At 41.6% G+C, this 16,897-nt stretch overlaps 1 protein-coding gene across 8 annotated transcripts; it reads left to right on the top strand.

Annotated features, from left to right (window-relative positions):
• Positions 1 to 40: 40 nt before the first annotated feature.
• On the top strand, positions 41 to 16,835 carry LOC148675707 (interleukin-1 receptor-like 2). 8 transcript variants are annotated; one of them, XM_088645759.1, is made up of 12 exons: positions 3,419 to 3,627; positions 4,600 to 4,870; positions 4,980 to 5,049; positions 7,180 to 7,414; positions 8,981 to 9,152; positions 9,480 to 9,654; positions 11,032 to 11,097; positions 11,588 to 11,726; positions 13,264 to 13,415; positions 13,661 to 13,804; positions 14,397 to 14,561; positions 15,060 to 16,835. In XM_088645759.1, exons 2-12 carry the CDS (start codon positions 4,868 to 4,870, stop codon positions 15,476 to 15,478), a joined length of 1,740 nt encoding a protein of 579 aa, XP_088501885.1. In that variant the 5' UTR covers positions 3,419 to 3,627; positions 4,600 to 4,867; the 3' UTR covers positions 15,479 to 16,835. The 8 variants fall into 8 exon arrangements, with proteins under 8 accessions (XP_088501866.1, XP_088501885.1, XP_088501875.1 ...); XM_088645749.1 differs by having other exon boundaries at positions 3,419 to 3,730; XM_088645768.1 differs by having other exon boundaries at positions 3,420 to 3,730; positions 4,600 to 4,772.
• The last annotated feature ends 62 nt before the right edge of the window (positions 16,836 to 16,897 follow it).

Here is a 16,897-nt window from a genome sequence, read left to right as displayed (position 1 = left end):
TGGAAGGGGAGCAGCTGTCAGGTCCCAGTTTTCCTGTTGGAATTCCCGCCTCCTTCATTCACACCTCTTGGCCTGTTAAACAGTATTGGATCAGAGAGGTAATAGTGCCCTTCAGGCTTTGTGCCCCATTCTTCAAGGCCACCCCCCTGGAAGCAGCCCATCACAACTCAGGCATTGCCTGCTAGTGAGAGGCTCTTGACTGGGGGTGTGTAAGATCTGCCACTTCCCCTGTCAAACACCCCTGACGGGACTGGAGGACAGAGGAGCCCAGACTCTCGGCAAGAGCGATCAGCTCCAGGTAGCCTTCAAAATCCCCTGCCTGTCGGAAGGAGCTGTTTGTTATTGAGAGAACAAGCAATGGATACGCTGCTCTGTTGAGATGATGCACGGAGTAAGTAGACCTTAACGTTTGTGTTGAGTGTGGTTGAGAATGTGATATTGAATGGATTTAGTATATCATTTATTTAGCATCTTTATTTCTCTGTATTTATGCAAAACATCTTTCTGTGCAATTGGTGGCCTTAATATTAATTAGGGCCACCTAAATATTATGTTTTAAGTATTATTACAGTATAAACAAATGATTTACAGTAAATGGGTTTCCAGTCTGAACCATCACTTTGCTTCAAGGTCTACTTTTTATTTTTTCCCCTTATTTATAGCTTACTGTACAATCGATTCCCTTATAAATATTAGGTTTTAAATATTACAGTATTAATATAAAGCATAATAGGATTTAAATGGGTTTCCAGTCTGTACCATCACTTCTTACTTTTTTTCTTCTTAATCAGTAAATATAAGTTAGTGAAGATACTGTAGGGGTTTTTGCATGTCCTAGTTTTAGTAACCACTATTTTAAAGCTAGGAAAGTGATATTGCGAAGTGTTTTGTGAATAGTGTGTCACTTAATTACAGATTTGAAGCCATGACCTATAAAATAAATCAGGTCACATCTTGACCTAAATTGCTGCAACAACTCCTCTTTAGAACCGTTTCATCTTTCAGAACACAAGTGTGTGTGATTCTGATATTTCTTTAGTTAGAAATGGGAACCAAACACATTTTCATCATTCGGAGCCTGAATTGCTTTAATGAGGGGGCTTGAAGAGAAAGGTTAAGGTCTAATCGGTGAATTTTGTGATTAAAACAATGTTAATACCAGTACATTTTAAAGGAAATGGCTCGATGTTTTGACAAGGCGTAAACAAATGAATGAGTGTTTTCTACCTGAAATCTCAAATGAAGGCTCCTAGATGATCTAATTTCATGTTCTAAGATGCCAAAGGAGGATTCAAACCTAGTCACTACTTCAAGATCAGGACTAATCTCATGTAACTTCACCTTACTCTAAGCTTGTGAGAGAAATAAGCAAATAACACAATAGCAAATTCAATTAAGACAGTAATAAATTAGTTTACTTGGCATTTTGCTATCCATCAACTTTTGCTCCATAGGAAATCATGAAAATCCCCATCTGCTATGGGTTGTAATAGCTTCAGGAAAAAAATCATGTTAATTCATTTCATTTTGCTTGACATGTAGGGAATTTCCAAATTACTGGCACTAAGGTGAAAGTGAAAATCTTAATGCGTTCACTTATTTTAGAATGTGGCAGAGCTTGATCAGAATGGCTTTGTATCCTTTGCAAGTCAGTACTTGTGTGAAGGACGTCTCCTGCCTGCCTTTGAAAATCCTCATTCCGATATCGTATGGCGTGTCTACATAATGAAGACACAGCATACGAGATCAGGTGGAGCGGTGGCACTGTGGCTCAGGATCTGTGCCTGTGGCTGGAAGGTTGCTGGTTCGTATCCCACGGCCGGCAGAGGAATCCTACTCTGTTGGGCCCCTGAGCGAGGCCCTTCACCCCAGCTGCTCCAGGGGCGCTGTATAAATGGCTGACCCTGCGCTCTGACCCCCAGCTTCTCTCCCTGTCTGTGTGTCTCATGGAGAGCAAGCTGGGGTAGGTGAAAAGACACATTTCTAATGCAAGAAATTGTATATGGCTAATAAAGTAAAGAACTAAGCATTTCATCTCTGGATACTACCAACATCCTTCTCTGTATATTGTGTTTTATCTTGTGTATTTTTATTTATTTATTGTTGTCATTCTGTAAAACGCTTTGAGAAGCAGACTTTAAAGACGCTATATAAAATAAAGTTTTATTATTATTATTATTATTATTATTATTATTATTATTATTATTATTATAAACCCGTGAAACCGCCTTGCATTTCCTTCAATTCCAAGTCATTTGATTTATTTTTAAGAATAATGCATTGAAACTAAATTGTTATTATTCCACACGTTTCATTTTTTTTCTGCAGAAGTAACCATGTCTTGTGTTAAAATAATGTAACAAAGCAACCCGCATCGTACAGTTTGTCTTGGTGGTCATGTAGCTGGTGACCATGATACTGTATCAGAGTCTTCGTATGTTACAGTAAATCCGTTCCATTCCATCCGTAATCCGAAACCTGTTTCTTCCTGGTAAAGGCAGACTGGAGCCTTTCATGGAAATACAGGGTGAAAGCACAATTTCGGACATCACAGTCAAAACTGTCCATCACAGGTTGGATACATACACATTGGAGAAATTAGAGATGATAGAAATTGATCTAATCGGCATGTCTTTAGTAAGTGGGAGGAGATTGGTACACCCAGCAAAAATCAAGACACACACACAGGGAAAACATGCAAACTTCACGTCAGGCACCCGAATCTGGAATCCAACCCAATATCCAAAACCTGTCAGGTGACAGTAACGGTTCTACAGCACCCATTCTAACACTGCAGAAATCTTAATAACAATCAAAGCTTCGTTTCAGAATTCAATTAAGCCAATTTGTGCTTTCATCAAGAAGATTACCGTCATTCCTCGTTTTTAACCTGTTATCATGACCGCTGCTGGGACTGCTTCTGTGTTTGGTGCTAAGTTTTGGTCTGAACAGTGGAAATATTCTGGAATATGTTACCAAGTATTTTCATAATGTAGGCACACCTTGAAGTGACATTTACACGCGATTTCTGTTTCCACGTACAAATTGTATGCGCGTTTCGGATCCATCGGCGACAATACGCCGTGCAGTCCGGGGTTGCAGTATAATCAGAAACCTTAAGCACCCCTTTCTACAGATGCCAAACATCTTCTTGGTTGGAAAAGCAGTAAATACCGGTGTGGAATAATTATTTATCACAATAATTTATATGTATTAACATTCTACATACATTTTAATAGTAGATGAGGCAATTAATACCGCAATTAAACGTATTTAAACGTAGGAGAAAGCAAACCAAAATCCGAAATTCACCCTTTTTTATTTTTGTTGATTTTCCCGTTTGTCCTGTACATTTTGCAATCTAAGTTTTAACGATGCGGGTCAGTGTACCTACAGTACACTGAAAGACTTCCGCCTTTTCAGTTCTTGTAAGATCTGAGCACCTTCTTTCTGGAAAGAAAGGAGATGCATTTCCTTAAAGCTCATTCGAGGAGAAACCTGCTCTTCTTTACCGCGACACGTCGGAAGAGCATTTTCTTTATTGATCGCCAAATACGAAATGTAGCCTGCATTTTATGTTAAATGTATGTTTTTTTATATTTTGAACTATGAAATTCAAAACTAAAGGTAAATAACCGCCAACACCTTCATGAAAAACTTGAAAACTTGAAGTTAAAAAACAGGGCATTACGGTGTTTACAAGCCTTTCTGAACACCGTAAGCAGATGCGGTAAGTACATTTATCATTGAGACAGAAAACCGAACTTTGAATATAAGAGATCTCTTTGTGAGAAATGATGAAAGATTTGTCAGCGTGTCCACCTTAAACTTTTGTCCGTGCTTTACCACTCATTCCTATACTACGAGATAACGTACCTGAAACTAGAAAACGCACCACAATCAGGATAGTTTTCTTCTCGTTTTGTTAAAATTGTCCTTATAAAAAATACTAATATTCATCATTGCTTAAAATATGTTACTATATGTCCCTGTGCCTTTGAAACTTTACATCTAAAACTCTCTGTTTACAGTATGTAAAAGCTACTTGAGCAGTGGTCTTTACCAGTTATCAGAATATCTCAACTCATTACAATGAAAGTATTGCAAGGACAGAATAAGTACTGTATATATTATTATACATAATTATATTTTTGTGATTTTTCCAAAAACTTTAACTGCATGTGTAATATTTTCAGTCTTATAATCTGAGCAACAGCATACTACCTATTAGCTTGAACATGTTTCCTATTAGAATGATATCCACATTAATCACTTTTACCTACATTTGGGCAGGAATCTAATTTCTTGCTTAAATGCGCTGTTTATGCTTTGAAATAGATGTTTTATGTAAATGAGTTGCTTCTGGGGACTGGTACAGAACAACCATACACAGACACAACATGTACAGTATGCATACAGATGTGCATTTATTCGTGCATACTGTATGTATTCTATAGGCATGAAACGTGCAGAGCACACACAGGTATCAAGATTTACATTAGGGAGGGCAGAGATAAAAAGATTAGTTGTCAAATGGTGAACTATCGTATGAGAAAAGAGCAGAATGCCAATTTTGTCTTTTTCTTCTGTTTTGCGAAGGAGATCACATCGATGTTACCATTTTCATCAAAGGTGGATCTCCATGTACCTGATAGGATGCTGTGGATCACTCACCTTGGATTAAATTATAAGCTCAGCCCAGGAATGACAGGCAGGGGTGGGCCAGCTCAATAGTTTGCACTCCAGCATTTGTTGAACTGTTGAGCTGTTGAGTAAGCATCTTTCACATCCACTCTAAAAAAGGAACTTTCTGTAAAGCTGTAAAGGCAGAAATGTACATTTTCAGAAAGGAGCAGGCCTATTTTACATGGTACATAACAGTTTAAAAAAAATAAAACACCACGTCCGTAGCATGTTGTGAAGTGTTAACAAATATTGCAATTAAAATGCTTTTGCTCGTTCCTCTTCCTTGACCGCAGAGAATGACCAGGAGGTTTCTCGTTATTTTCTGCATCTGGCTCTTCTCGACGTCCTGCGTCGACAGCGAAGGTAAGATAAAGTTCAGTGCTGGCAGTTTTGTCACATTTACAGTGCATTTGAGTGTTGTAGTGTAGCTGTTATTTTGCAATGCAGGATCTGCTGTTTCCTTCTCTGCCGTGTAAATGGGGTGGAGTGGTTTGTCTACATATGGCCAGCAGCCATATCCCCCTGCAGCTCCCCGCTGGCAGCCCACTGCAGCTCAGCAGGTGTGAGTCTGGTCAGTACCTGGATAGGAGACCTCCTGGGATAAACTAAGATTGCTGTTAGAAGAGGTGTTAGTGGGGCCAGCAGGGGGCGCTCACCCTGCGGTCTGTGTAGGTCCTAATGCCCCAGTGTAGTGACGGGGACTCTATACTTTAAACAGGCGCCGTCCTTCGGATGAGACGTAAAACCGAGGTCCTGACTCTCTGTGGTCATTAAAAATCCCAGGGCGTTTCTCGAAAAGAGTAGGGGTGTAACCCCGGTGTCCTGGCCAAATTTCCCATTGGCCCTTACCAATCATGGCCTCCTAATAATCCCCATCTATGAACTGGCTTCATTACTCTGCTCTCCTCCCCACTGAGAGCTGGTGAGCGGACTGGCACATCATCCAGGTGGGGCTGCACACTGGTGGTGGAGGAGGGGATCCCCATTACCCGTAAAGTGCTTTGAGTGTCCAGAAAAGCGCTATATAAGTGTAAGCAATTATTATTATTACAACATATGGATAACATAATGGATATTGAACACAGGCAATCGGAATAAATCATGCATTTAAATAAATTTCAGTTCCGATATAGCGTTGCTCATTTTTCAGGACTGCAGAGAATCTGCTTCTTCCACTCTCCCTTCGTGTCGTCTGCCTGAACCATTCGTCTCGACAGCACAGAGTAACCCACTTTTGTAAGCATTGGTACCGCAGAGGAAACACCACAGGCTGCTTGGCTGGTCTTGTGGTTGAGAAGTCACACGTGGGGACATAAAAACGGAAATCTAGCTGTGAAAAAAATCATTCACTGGCCTTGTTATTTTTTAAAGGAACACAGAACTGCTGTAAGACCTTGACCTTCACCCCAGCTTCTTCTCTTGCTTAAACTCCATTGTTGTTCTTTTAATTAACTTTGAAAGTATCTAGAAACGACTCGTTTTTCCTTTAAGATAGATACCTCTTTGAATGCCCTTTTTAAACAGAGTGCACACAAGAACAGGTATATCCTGTTTCTGGCTTGCTTCATTTCCAGTTAAGAAAACATTGTCATTGGACACCAGTATTTTAAAATAAAAAACGGAGCACTATAATACTCAGAAAAGGAAGAAAGGCAAAGATCAATTGTTAGTTAACTGCTACAAGTATATATTATAAGGAGTTCATTTGAAAAGAAAATGGAACTGTAGAAAATAGTGACCATGTAATACATTTTAAATTGAAATATTAAGGCCTGATTTTCCCCTTTGGAAATTTCCAGTGGTCAAACTGGGTGCAAACCTGTCAGTACTTTAAACCGATGCACAGTGTACAGTTTGCCCCAAGTTTGATTGTGTAAAATAATAGACACCAAAGGCTGCATAAATCGTGTTCGCTTCCCAAACGTCACCACATTTCCTTGCATTGAAGAGATGTTTTACACACCTTGTGTGCGAAAATCAAAGCCTAACATGAAGAGTGTCCGTGGAGAATCTCAAATTGTCATCCCGAAAGATTTTTGTGAAATCGTTTCCCATTTCCTTCATATGCATTAGAAGGAAAAGAGGCCTAAACTTTTAATTTTTCAATGAATGTCGTTCACAGAGTTTGGTGACTCCATCTGTGTCATAGAAGCTGATACTCCAATTTCTTTTAAGAAAAGTCTGGATGAGGTCCTCGAAGCAATTTGCTACTGGCAGCCAAATGACCAACATGTGCCCAAATGACCAACATGTGCCCAAATGACCACTTGTTGGCTGCCACCATTCCTTTGCCCTTAGGTGCACCTACAGTACGTGTCCTTTGTGGACTTGGTGTTAAAAGCATTCCTGATGGTCAGGAGAGCTGAGTCCCAGCTGAGCCTGCAATGCTTCCTTTGAGGAAGGCCTTGTGCTGAAATCCGCTCCTGCACCCCAGCGGGAGACACCCCAAGTTCCTATTCTTAGGGTCTTGCCCCCCTGTCCCTTCTCTTCCAGCGGGCGCGGGCGTTGAGGTCGAGTCCTACCACGTGGGCGTCGGAGAGGCTTTTGTGCTGAAATGCCGGCTCTATTCGTTCTTCAGGGAGAGCTTCAACAATCTGACCGTAGCCTGGTCCAGAGATGGAAATACGAGCCTGAATGAAACGGGCTCAAGGGTAGAGGCACACGAGGACATGCTGTGGTTTCTACCAGCAGAGCTGTCTGACTCGGGATACTATGGGTGTGACATAAGGTAAGACGGGCTGCACCCAGATTGGGTCCTTAACACAGCGCTAATTAGAGTCTTTGCAAATATACCACACGGGCAGTATTTATCAAATACATAATTGTGCTGCAGATGTTCATGACTGCAAATTAAAACTGTCATGTTTTTAATTGCTGACAAACTTTTAATTGCATAGTGAACACCATAGACGGTCCTATCTAGGCTAATATTTCAGTAAGGTTAAACAATTCCTTATGTCACCCTTAAATCCTGGCAGGACTGATTAACCCTTTGATGTTCGAATCAGGCGGAGTGTACATTTGTGAATTAAATGTAAAAATGCTTCTAATTTCTGCTCTTTGCTGCAGTAAAGTTTTACATGGTGTTAAGGGATGAGTAGTTGTGTCTCACTCTTCAGTATCGCACAGGCGTGATGAGAATGCTATACACATTGCTCAGATTGGTGAAGGAATCTTGTCTCACTTCTCTTTGAGGTTTGGAGTTGGTCTTCATTCTGATTAAGATTACAGTTTAAGATGAAATTGGTATTAATGTTAAAAGCAAACAACTGAACAACACATAAAAACTTTATTAACCAAAACATTAATATGAGAGCTGGGCACAGAAAGGTATTTTATTGCGCTCTGCAGTAAGTGGTTGTTCACGATTCACTCATGTTGAATACATTATGTATTATCCTGTATTGTGCATCATGGCTGGCATGGTAACATGGTGAGTAGAATTGTTGCCACTTGCTTCAATTCCTGGGGTGCTATTGTGAGGGTTTTATATGTTCTCCCCGTGTTCCTGTGAGTTTCCTCTGGCTGCTCCACTCTCTTCCCACAGTCCTGACACGTACTGATCGGTGCAGTAGTTCATTAGCGCCACGGAGAAAAAAAATCATCTCATTTATACGAGATAGTATAGCGTTTATAAAGAGAAAAATATCTGATTTCTATGAGAAAATGATTGCATTTAAATGCAATAATTAATTTGTGAACAATGTTGCTTACTATATTAATACTTTATATTGCATTGTACTGTACTGTATATGCAATAATAATTTCTTGTGCAAAGTAGCATTGACTTTAGCAACAGTAGAATATCGTCACTCTCCTCTTGTTGGGGAAAAAAAATGATTTAAAGGAGCACGTGTTCCGTCTTTCGTATAGATGAACTACAACACAGTGTCAGGACGTATTCCCAGGTTAAATGTGTATTGTTTTTAGCTGTTTTTTTGACAGGTAGAAATGACACGGCTCACTCTCATTGGGGGGAAAATAAAATGGCGAATTAGATAAAGACGCTGGAATTGTAAATTGTCCTTTCATGGACAACACAGACAGCAAGACAGTCTCCCCATCCCGTGGTAGAGAGGACAGCTGCATCACCGAAATTCACCCCTTTTAAAGGGCAGGCGATTGCGGCGGCCCTTCTCACCCTGGGAGGGATGCCAGTAGGAGTTTCCCTCTCGTCCCTCCCTGGCTTTGTTCCGTAGTTTCGCTGTGAGCCATGTGAGCATCCCGTTGTCTCGGTTCTGAAAACCCTTTCCTGCTCTCAAAATTCATTGCTTGAATCCTTTGCTCTGTCCAGAGGCCCAGAGTTCCCCTTCGAAATGAAGATGTTCCTGTCTGTGAAGACGAGTTCATGCTCCTATGTGAACTACTTCAACTTCATAACCCTCAACAGCCCAGTTATCATTTCCTGCTTTGGATACAAAGAAATTAGCACTTTAGATAGACAGCCTGACGTCAGGTGGTTTAAGGTAAGATGACCTACACTACAGGGGGAGGAGTACTTTCAGTTTCAGTGTAATATAATTATACCGTAGGACTGTCGATCTCAGCTTTAGTTCTGATGTGTTCATGTCAGTTTTGGAAACTTTCCTCAAATAAACAGCTCTTATGATGGCTGTGCAGATAGTTTGGTTCTGAGGAAAGGATGCTGAATTGTTTTTTTAAAGGACACCGCACTTCATGGAAACTGATAGTGAGAGAATACAAGAAGTGAGGATCTTTGATTTACACGCAGACACCTGAGAGTTTCTGATTACATCATGTCTGAAATGAAATAACCTTTTTTCGCATTGCAGGACTGTGTGCCCATTGAGATGAATAAAGACAAAATGAGCACCGTGAGAGGAGGACTTTATATAGCCAATGTAAATAGCGTGGATGTTGGAAATTACACCTGTCAGATCAATTTTACACACAAGGGGAAAACACTCATAGCTTCAAGTCTGGGCACAACAAAGATATCACCTAATGGTAATACTTCACTCTCAATTCTAGTGCTTTGAAGAAAAACTTTGAAAACGTGTTCTCAGTCATTCAGTGTTATTTATTTGGTATGTTCCCTAACTAGAACTGTAGATGGTTTTCAGACGGTTTGAATTGACTAGAAGCACTATTAAACTGCTCAAGCACTTAAAAGAATATCCTCTACTGGGACGTACAAAGACCTGTTAAGACCCTCAGAGCAGGAATATATCAAACACACGGGATGGATGCACATTAGAATTAATGACACAACAAGGAACAAAGTTTGTGCTATGAAAGACCACTGACACTTTTCAAGTCAGAAGGACAGGCATCATCAATAGCTCTCCAGAGTAAGGTTTAATGTCCTTTGTGTGAAGGACATTTCTTAGGCTCAGACAGCAGGTACAATCTTCTCAGCACCATCAGACAGCTGCGAACAAATGATACTTGGAATTGCACTTAAATTAGAAAACAGGAAGCAGTTCTTTAAACAAGGGGTTGTGGGATTTTGGAGCAAGCCGCCCAAGCAAGTTGTTGAGACCGATACCCTGGGTTCTTTCAAAAAATGACTGGATGAGCTCCTCGCAGTTATAACTCCCTCGCAGTACGCTCCCCACACGCCAGCTCTCAGTGGGGAGGAGAGCAGAGTAATAAAGACAATTCATAGATGGGGATTTTTAGGAGGCCATGATTGATAAGGGCCATTGGGAAATTTGGCCAGGACACCCCTACTCTTTTTAAGAAACGCCCTGGGATTTTTAATGACCGCAGGAAGTCAGGACCTCGGTTTTACGTCTCATCTGAAAGACAGCGCCTGTTTACAGTATAGTGTCCCTGTCACTATACTGGGGCATTAGCACCCACATGGACCGCAGGGTGAGCGCCCCCTGCTGGCCCCACTAACACCTCTTCCAGCAGCAGCCTTAGTTTTTCCCAGGAGGTCTCCCATCCAGGTACTGACCAGGCTCGCGCCTGCTGAGTTCCGTTATAAATTGCAGGGTGATACAGCTGCTCGCCATACTGTATATCCCTGATGGCCTTATGTTGTCTTGAAAGACCAAATATTAAACCACATCACTATCAAAAATGTCTAGTAAGTGAAAAGGCACACAAAATGTGCACAACATTACAGAGAAGCAGACAATTGAAGAGAACCTACATGTTTTATGTGTTGCAGAACTAATGGTGGTGGAAACGCCAAAGGTTTTACATCCCTGCTCGCCATACTGTATATCCCTGATGGCCTTATGTTGTCTTGAAAGACCAAATATTAAACCACATCACTATCAAAAATGTCTAGTAAGTGAAAAGGCACACAAAATGTGCACAACATTACAGAGAAGCAGACAATTGAAGAGAACCTACATGTTTTATATGTTGCAGAACTAATGGTGGTGGAAACGCCAAAGGTTTTACATCCCAAGAACGAAAGCATTGAAGCTGAGCTCGGTAAGCAGATGTGATAGCAGAGATAACAATCTGAAAATCGTTGTGAATTCTCCGTCTTGACATTGCCTGCAAAAGATATTTTAAGGGATTTGTTTAAGCCGATGAACATAAACCTTTATTATACACTTTTTTATCCGTTTGAAATTCCTTTTTATGCCACCACAAGGGGTCACACTTTCAGTTTGTTTAGGCCACTGTTTTGTTTTATTGTGTTCCATAGGGGGTGTTGCTCTTGACTCTGTGTTCTGCTCTACTTTATATCTTAGGGGAAATGTCTAACATCAGTTTCTATACCACGTATTTACGAAAACAAAAATACTTGTAATTCTAAATAAGATTGCAGGCTTTCAAATTGTCAGACCTTGATTAATAACGAAACATTAACACTGACTTTTTAAACATCATAGTTGTTCTTTTGTTTTATAGAATGTAATATTGGTAACATTTTAATTAAGCATGTGTAAAGCTTTGAATTTTTTTTGTTTCCTAGGCCACAAAATGGTCTTGACCTGCACTGTTTTTATTGGTCTCAGAGAATACACAGAGAATGAGACATTGGTATACTGGACTATAAATAACACTGTGATTGAGCAGTATAAAGACAAACAACTAATAGAAGAGCTGAAAATGTAAGTAAACTGTTTTATCATTGTGGTACATTCAGAGCCTGTCATCACAATTTACTTTTTGGAATATATAATTGAGATCACAATAATTTTGTCTTAATCGTCATAACAGTGTTTTTTAATCAATCATCCCATTGGCACTGATTTGATGTCTGAGAGTGTTGCACAGCTACACTGGCCTAGCCAACATTTTTGGATGCATGTAATCTATTTCACACTCAGAGAGTTTTTAATGTGTGGCGCCACATGCAAATTCACCAACATCACCTTGGAATGGTATGTTGCTCCTGAAATGGAGGTTGTATGGCCCTGATGCCACCACCCAGTCAGTACATGGCTGGGACACAGACCTGCTCGCTAACAGCTGCGTTTTAGACTGTCAGCCCACCTGAGCACCTGGGAACCCAGCCTGAATTGGATGTTTATCAAGTTGTGGGCAAGCGGAGGGCAGTGATGCAGGCAGTTGTAAGACTTATAAGGTACAATAGCAATCTTGCTACTGTACCTTTGACAGCAAGGAAGAAGAGGACTCTGTTGCAGCAGGGAGTCTGGACTAACTCAGAGACGGGGCAGAGACACTTTCTGTCTGTGATACCTAGAGGGACCTTGAGATAAAGATCACAGGTTTTTGGAAGACGATCATCCTTGAGGAATGAAGGAGTCGTGACATACAGTTAGATGACTAGTGTTACGAAAGATTTATTACAATGACCTAGCCTAAGTGCTACAAAAGCATGCAGTAGTCTCCCAGTTTTGGACTGAGAAAGAATACGTCTAATTTTCTTAGATGAAGAAAAGATAGCTTAGCGACATTTGTAACACGTTGCTTAGAAGGAAAGATGGTCATCAAAGATTTCTCAACTGTGCCGTCCGGCTCTCAGAAAAAACAGCAGACAACTGGAAAGACAGTTTGGCGTTATGTAAGTTCACTGTGATATTGCAGAAATATCAGGCATTCATTCATGCTGGCCAAATACAGGATTTCATTAAGGTATCTGTTACAGAGCTGTGCTTTGATTTAAATGCTAAATGTGGCCCTGATGAGGTTCATCGGCATAACATAGTTTACTTCGTGTTTTTGGACAATATTCTGCCTCCGGTGGTAACAAATACTGCAAGAACACAATCAGAGAAGAAATGGGATTTTGTTAAACACCTCGAATGAGGCCAGATAAAAAAGCATGTGGCTTCCTTAAGGAACTCAATGTTTTTGTAATGCTCATTTGGGACAGTAATTTGTCTTTTTATCACGTCTGGTCTCACAGCTACAAACCCCTGCAACACCACACAGGAGAGCATGCATGGCTGTAAGATTCTGGTCCTGCCCACAGATATAGCATTGCAGTGCAATTTATACACATAGCCCTTTACAGGACTGTGAACGTCATCATATCTTTTAAATTCTACATCAGACAATATGTGAGCAGCCAAGAGTGACTTGTCTGCATTGCATGATGGGGAAACAATAACGTCCCCTGTAGATCCCACTACAGAAGGAAAAATAATTAACAGGGCTCCTTTTGTACTGGTTTGCTTCCAGATTGAAAGAGCACAAGGATGGAAGATATGGAATGTATGGGTATTTGAACCTGACAATCCCAGAAGTGACTAATGAGTTCTACCACATGCCCTTAACGTGCATTGTTTTGAATCCACAAGGAGCTGACAGAGGACATGTTCGACTTATTCCAGGTTTGCCTATTGTATCAGTCTTTATTGTGAGGTTCTTGTTTGCTGTGAAAATCCCCTTTTAACATGAGAGGAGGTCTTAAACTGTACTTGTAATTGTTGGATGAAAATTCGATGTCCTAAAATGAGCACAGCAGGGGTTTCAGGTTCAGGTTGAGCAGAAATGTAACTAGATCTGTGTCTGTTACGAAAAGGGTTGTTGCACTGTGCTTATTTTTTGCCTGCTTGTCTCTTGTCTCCTGACATAGCACCACGGAGAGCCTTTCACCTCTATATAATAGTTGCCATTTTCTTCCCCTTGATTGTGGCTGGGCTCCTGGTTTATCATTATTTCAAGGTCGACATGGTCCTGAGTTATCGCAAACTATCTCATGCGTTCAGGAATGAGAAAAGTAAGTATGACTCCACAAAATAGTGTTATAAACTCTTTACCATAGCAGTGCATTGATTTCAACTCAGGCGCCTATAATTCAGCTTGCTGGAGGAGTGTACTGTATGTGTGAATTATAAATTAACTACAAAGAGGCTGGTGGAATTGATGACAGGACCTGACAGCAGTTAAACAGGGTAACTGAGATATGTATGTCTCTTAGTTTGCAGCTGGTAATGGGCTGTGCTACTACTGTACCTACTGTCCTGTGTTAAGAGATTCACAGTCCCATCATTTCTTTTACCAGTTGTTTGCATTGCTAAAGATAGTCTCTTCTCTTCTGTAGATCCTGACAGCTCTGGTTTACTCTGTATAGTGCATAAGTGAATGGCAAGGTCTTTTTAGACTTTTAGATGCTACAGCATGAAAATACTTGTATGAATATCAGTACTTTTTTCTGCAATTAATCTTACGCATGTAATCTTGCTACCATGTCTTTACTATTGGGATTAAATAGAAATTCACTATGATCAGTTTGCTTCTTTGGATTTTTACTTCATGGTATCAAATAGATAAAAAACACAACTGTTAACCTTATTGATGATTCATTGCAGTTTCGGATGGAAAACTTTATGACGCCTATGTGAGTTATCCAAAAGACAATTCCTTAGTCTCCGCAAGGGCAGCAGAGTTTGCTCTGCATATCCTTCCTGAAATGCTTGAGAACAGGCATGGGTACCAGCTGTTCATCTTCGACAGAGATGATCTTCCTGGAGAAGGTAACTCCAAGGCTTTGCTTTAAATTTAAATAATTAATTAACATGTGCAGAATTCCCTCATTGTAGCATAAAAGCACATTACATACAGAATATCATTTCATCAATAATGCACTGCATTCTTCAAAACAGTCCTTTAAGAAGGGAAAACAGTGTCAGATCTTATAAATACATGACAAGAGGACAAGGAAGAGATCACTGGGCACAACGCATTTGGACACATTTTATCCCGCAATGCACAGACATTTCTACCAACCTTGTAGGAAGCCTTTTAAGGTCTCTTTTTTTGTAGAAGTGCTGTAAAGCTGAGCTTTACGTTGATTTACAGTAGATTCAATTACAGTATGTAACAAGGGGTTCTTCTGTAGCTTTTACTAAGCTGTTGGAGACGGGTCTCTCCACAGTGAGCTGGGACTCACCAGCCTCAGCTGTGCCCCTTCCTGTGTGTGATGGGTGAGGGGCGTGCTCTCACCTTCCTGTGTGTGATGGCGTGTCTTGCAGCCGTGCACAGTGCCGTTGAAGAAGCCATCAGGAAAAGCAGGAGGCTGATCCTCATTCTCACAGCCCACCAGGGGGAGGGCTGGAGCCAGGCTGCCTTCGAGCAGCAGGCTGGGCTGTATGACGCCCTGATCAAGGACGGGATCAAAGTCATCCTTGTGGAGATGGACAAGGACATCAACTACTCTCTCTTGCCGGAGTCTATCAGGTACATAAAGCAAAAGCAAGGAGCCTTAAGATGGGAGAACTCCCGCGGAGAACAGCTTCGGACAACAAACACGCGGTTCTGGAAGTGCCTGCGCTGCAGCATGCCTCCTTACCCAGAGCGCGCAGAGCCGCTGCTGCCCACAGCCCCGAGCTCCCAGCGAAGACGGCTCTCCCTGCTCCCGCCCCGCCTCCGGCCCGGGCCGCGTGTGCTGTGAAAACCCTTCGGCGCGCAGGCGGGACCGCAGCGGCTCGGCGGGGAGAGCGATGTCGGAGCGGCGGCTCTGTGGCTCGGGATCTGCGCCTGTGACTGGAAGGTTGCCGGTTCAAATCCCGCGGCCGGCAGAGGAATCCTACTCCGTTGGGCCCCTGAGCAAGGCCCTTAACCCCAGCTGCTCCAGGGGTGCTGTACAATGGCTGACCCTGCGCTCTGACCCCCAGCTTCTCTCCCTGTCTGTGTGTCTGTGTCTCCATGGAGAAAAGCTGGGGTATGTGAAAAGAAGAATTCCTAATGCAAGAAATTGTATAGGGCTAATAAAGAAACATTATTATTATTATTATTATTATTATTATTATTATTAGAAAGGAAGCAACGCCCTGCGAGCTGTGCTCTGTGGTGCGCGCTGTAGTCCTGCTCAGTCCCTTTGGTCAGTTATCTTGAAGAAAAAAAAAAGAATTATACTTCTGTCATCATTTGCAGGCCCAAAGCAGGGAGCGTGGGAGGCATCTGCTGGGCTCATATGTACTGTACACTGTGTTCCAAGTGTACCTGACGCAAGGTTCATTGTTTCCTGCCTTAGCACAGCCGTGTTTTCAGTGTCAGACTGACACAGTGACTCGGTTTGAATCATTTGTACAGAGATGCTGAAATGTCCCTTAATTTCAGAGGCACCTACAGCAGCCAGTGTCTGGCAGATCTCTGTTAATGCATCTTTTGCATATGGAGATAAAAATAATCACCCCTTCTGGGGGGCATGAAGGTACTGGAGTGCCTGCTCAACAACTTCATCCGTTCTCAGAAAGTCAGTTCAGGGGGAACTGCATCTGCGAACAGTCCCAATTTCTGAGGCTGGTTATTAAATCTCGGTAACAAAATAAATGTATTGACATTTTTTTAAAAAAGATGAAAAATTCTTAATTAAGCACAAAATTGTGAACTTTGTGAAAGTAGTGCAAGTCGCCACGTTGTCGCAAACCTCTGGTTTCGCCAGGGGCAAGAGCGAGAGCTCACGAGAGTTGCAATGTGAGGCGGCCCTTCCTGCTCACTAGTCCCTGTAATGACTGATGTCATAACGGTGTTCAAACATGTGATCTGAAACGTTCCCAGCGTGATCCGCATGCAGAGTTAACAAGGAAGTAGAATTCCTCAGAAAAACCATCTCAAAATCGAGAGCAATATTTCTGTTGGATTGAAAGCGATGTCATCACGGTCCTGCTTGTTTGGAGTGTCACAGGGCCGCTTGACATCACGAGATGTTTTGTCGCCTCGTTCTAAGTCACAGATCCTGACGCTGCGCAGACCTGGAACTCTTGTGTATTTCGTGTTGAAAATTCAAGGTTTTACAATTGACTGTGTACGTTTTTTCTTTTATTGTGGTTTGAAACGCGGTCACCAGCGCTGATTCTTCCTAACTTCG

This window comes from Lepisosteus platostomus, chromosome 2 (genome assembly GCF_059453375.1).
Source record: "Lepisosteus platostomus isolate fLepPlt1 chromosome 2, fLepPlt1.hap1, whole genome shotgun sequence".
Taxonomy (NCBI): Eukaryota; Metazoa; Chordata; class Actinopteri; order Semionotiformes; family Lepisosteidae; genus Lepisosteus; species Lepisosteus platostomus.
Note: the sequence above shows the minus strand (reverse complement) of the source record. Positions and strands in the feature narration are given on the sequence as shown.

What these genes read in the sequence shown, in the direction of transcription:
- LOC148675707 (XM_088645740.1), top strand. An exon ending in CTGACGTCAGGTGGTTTAAG is followed by an intron (nt 9,153 to 9,479) that starts GTAAGATGACCT and finishes TTCGCATTGCAG; the next exon opens with GACTGTGTGCCCATTGAGAT. An exon ending in TGCGTTCAGGAATGAGAAAA is followed by an intron (nt 13,805 to 14,396) that starts GTAAGTATGACT and finishes GATTCATTGCAG; the next exon opens with TTTCGGATGGAAAACTTTAT.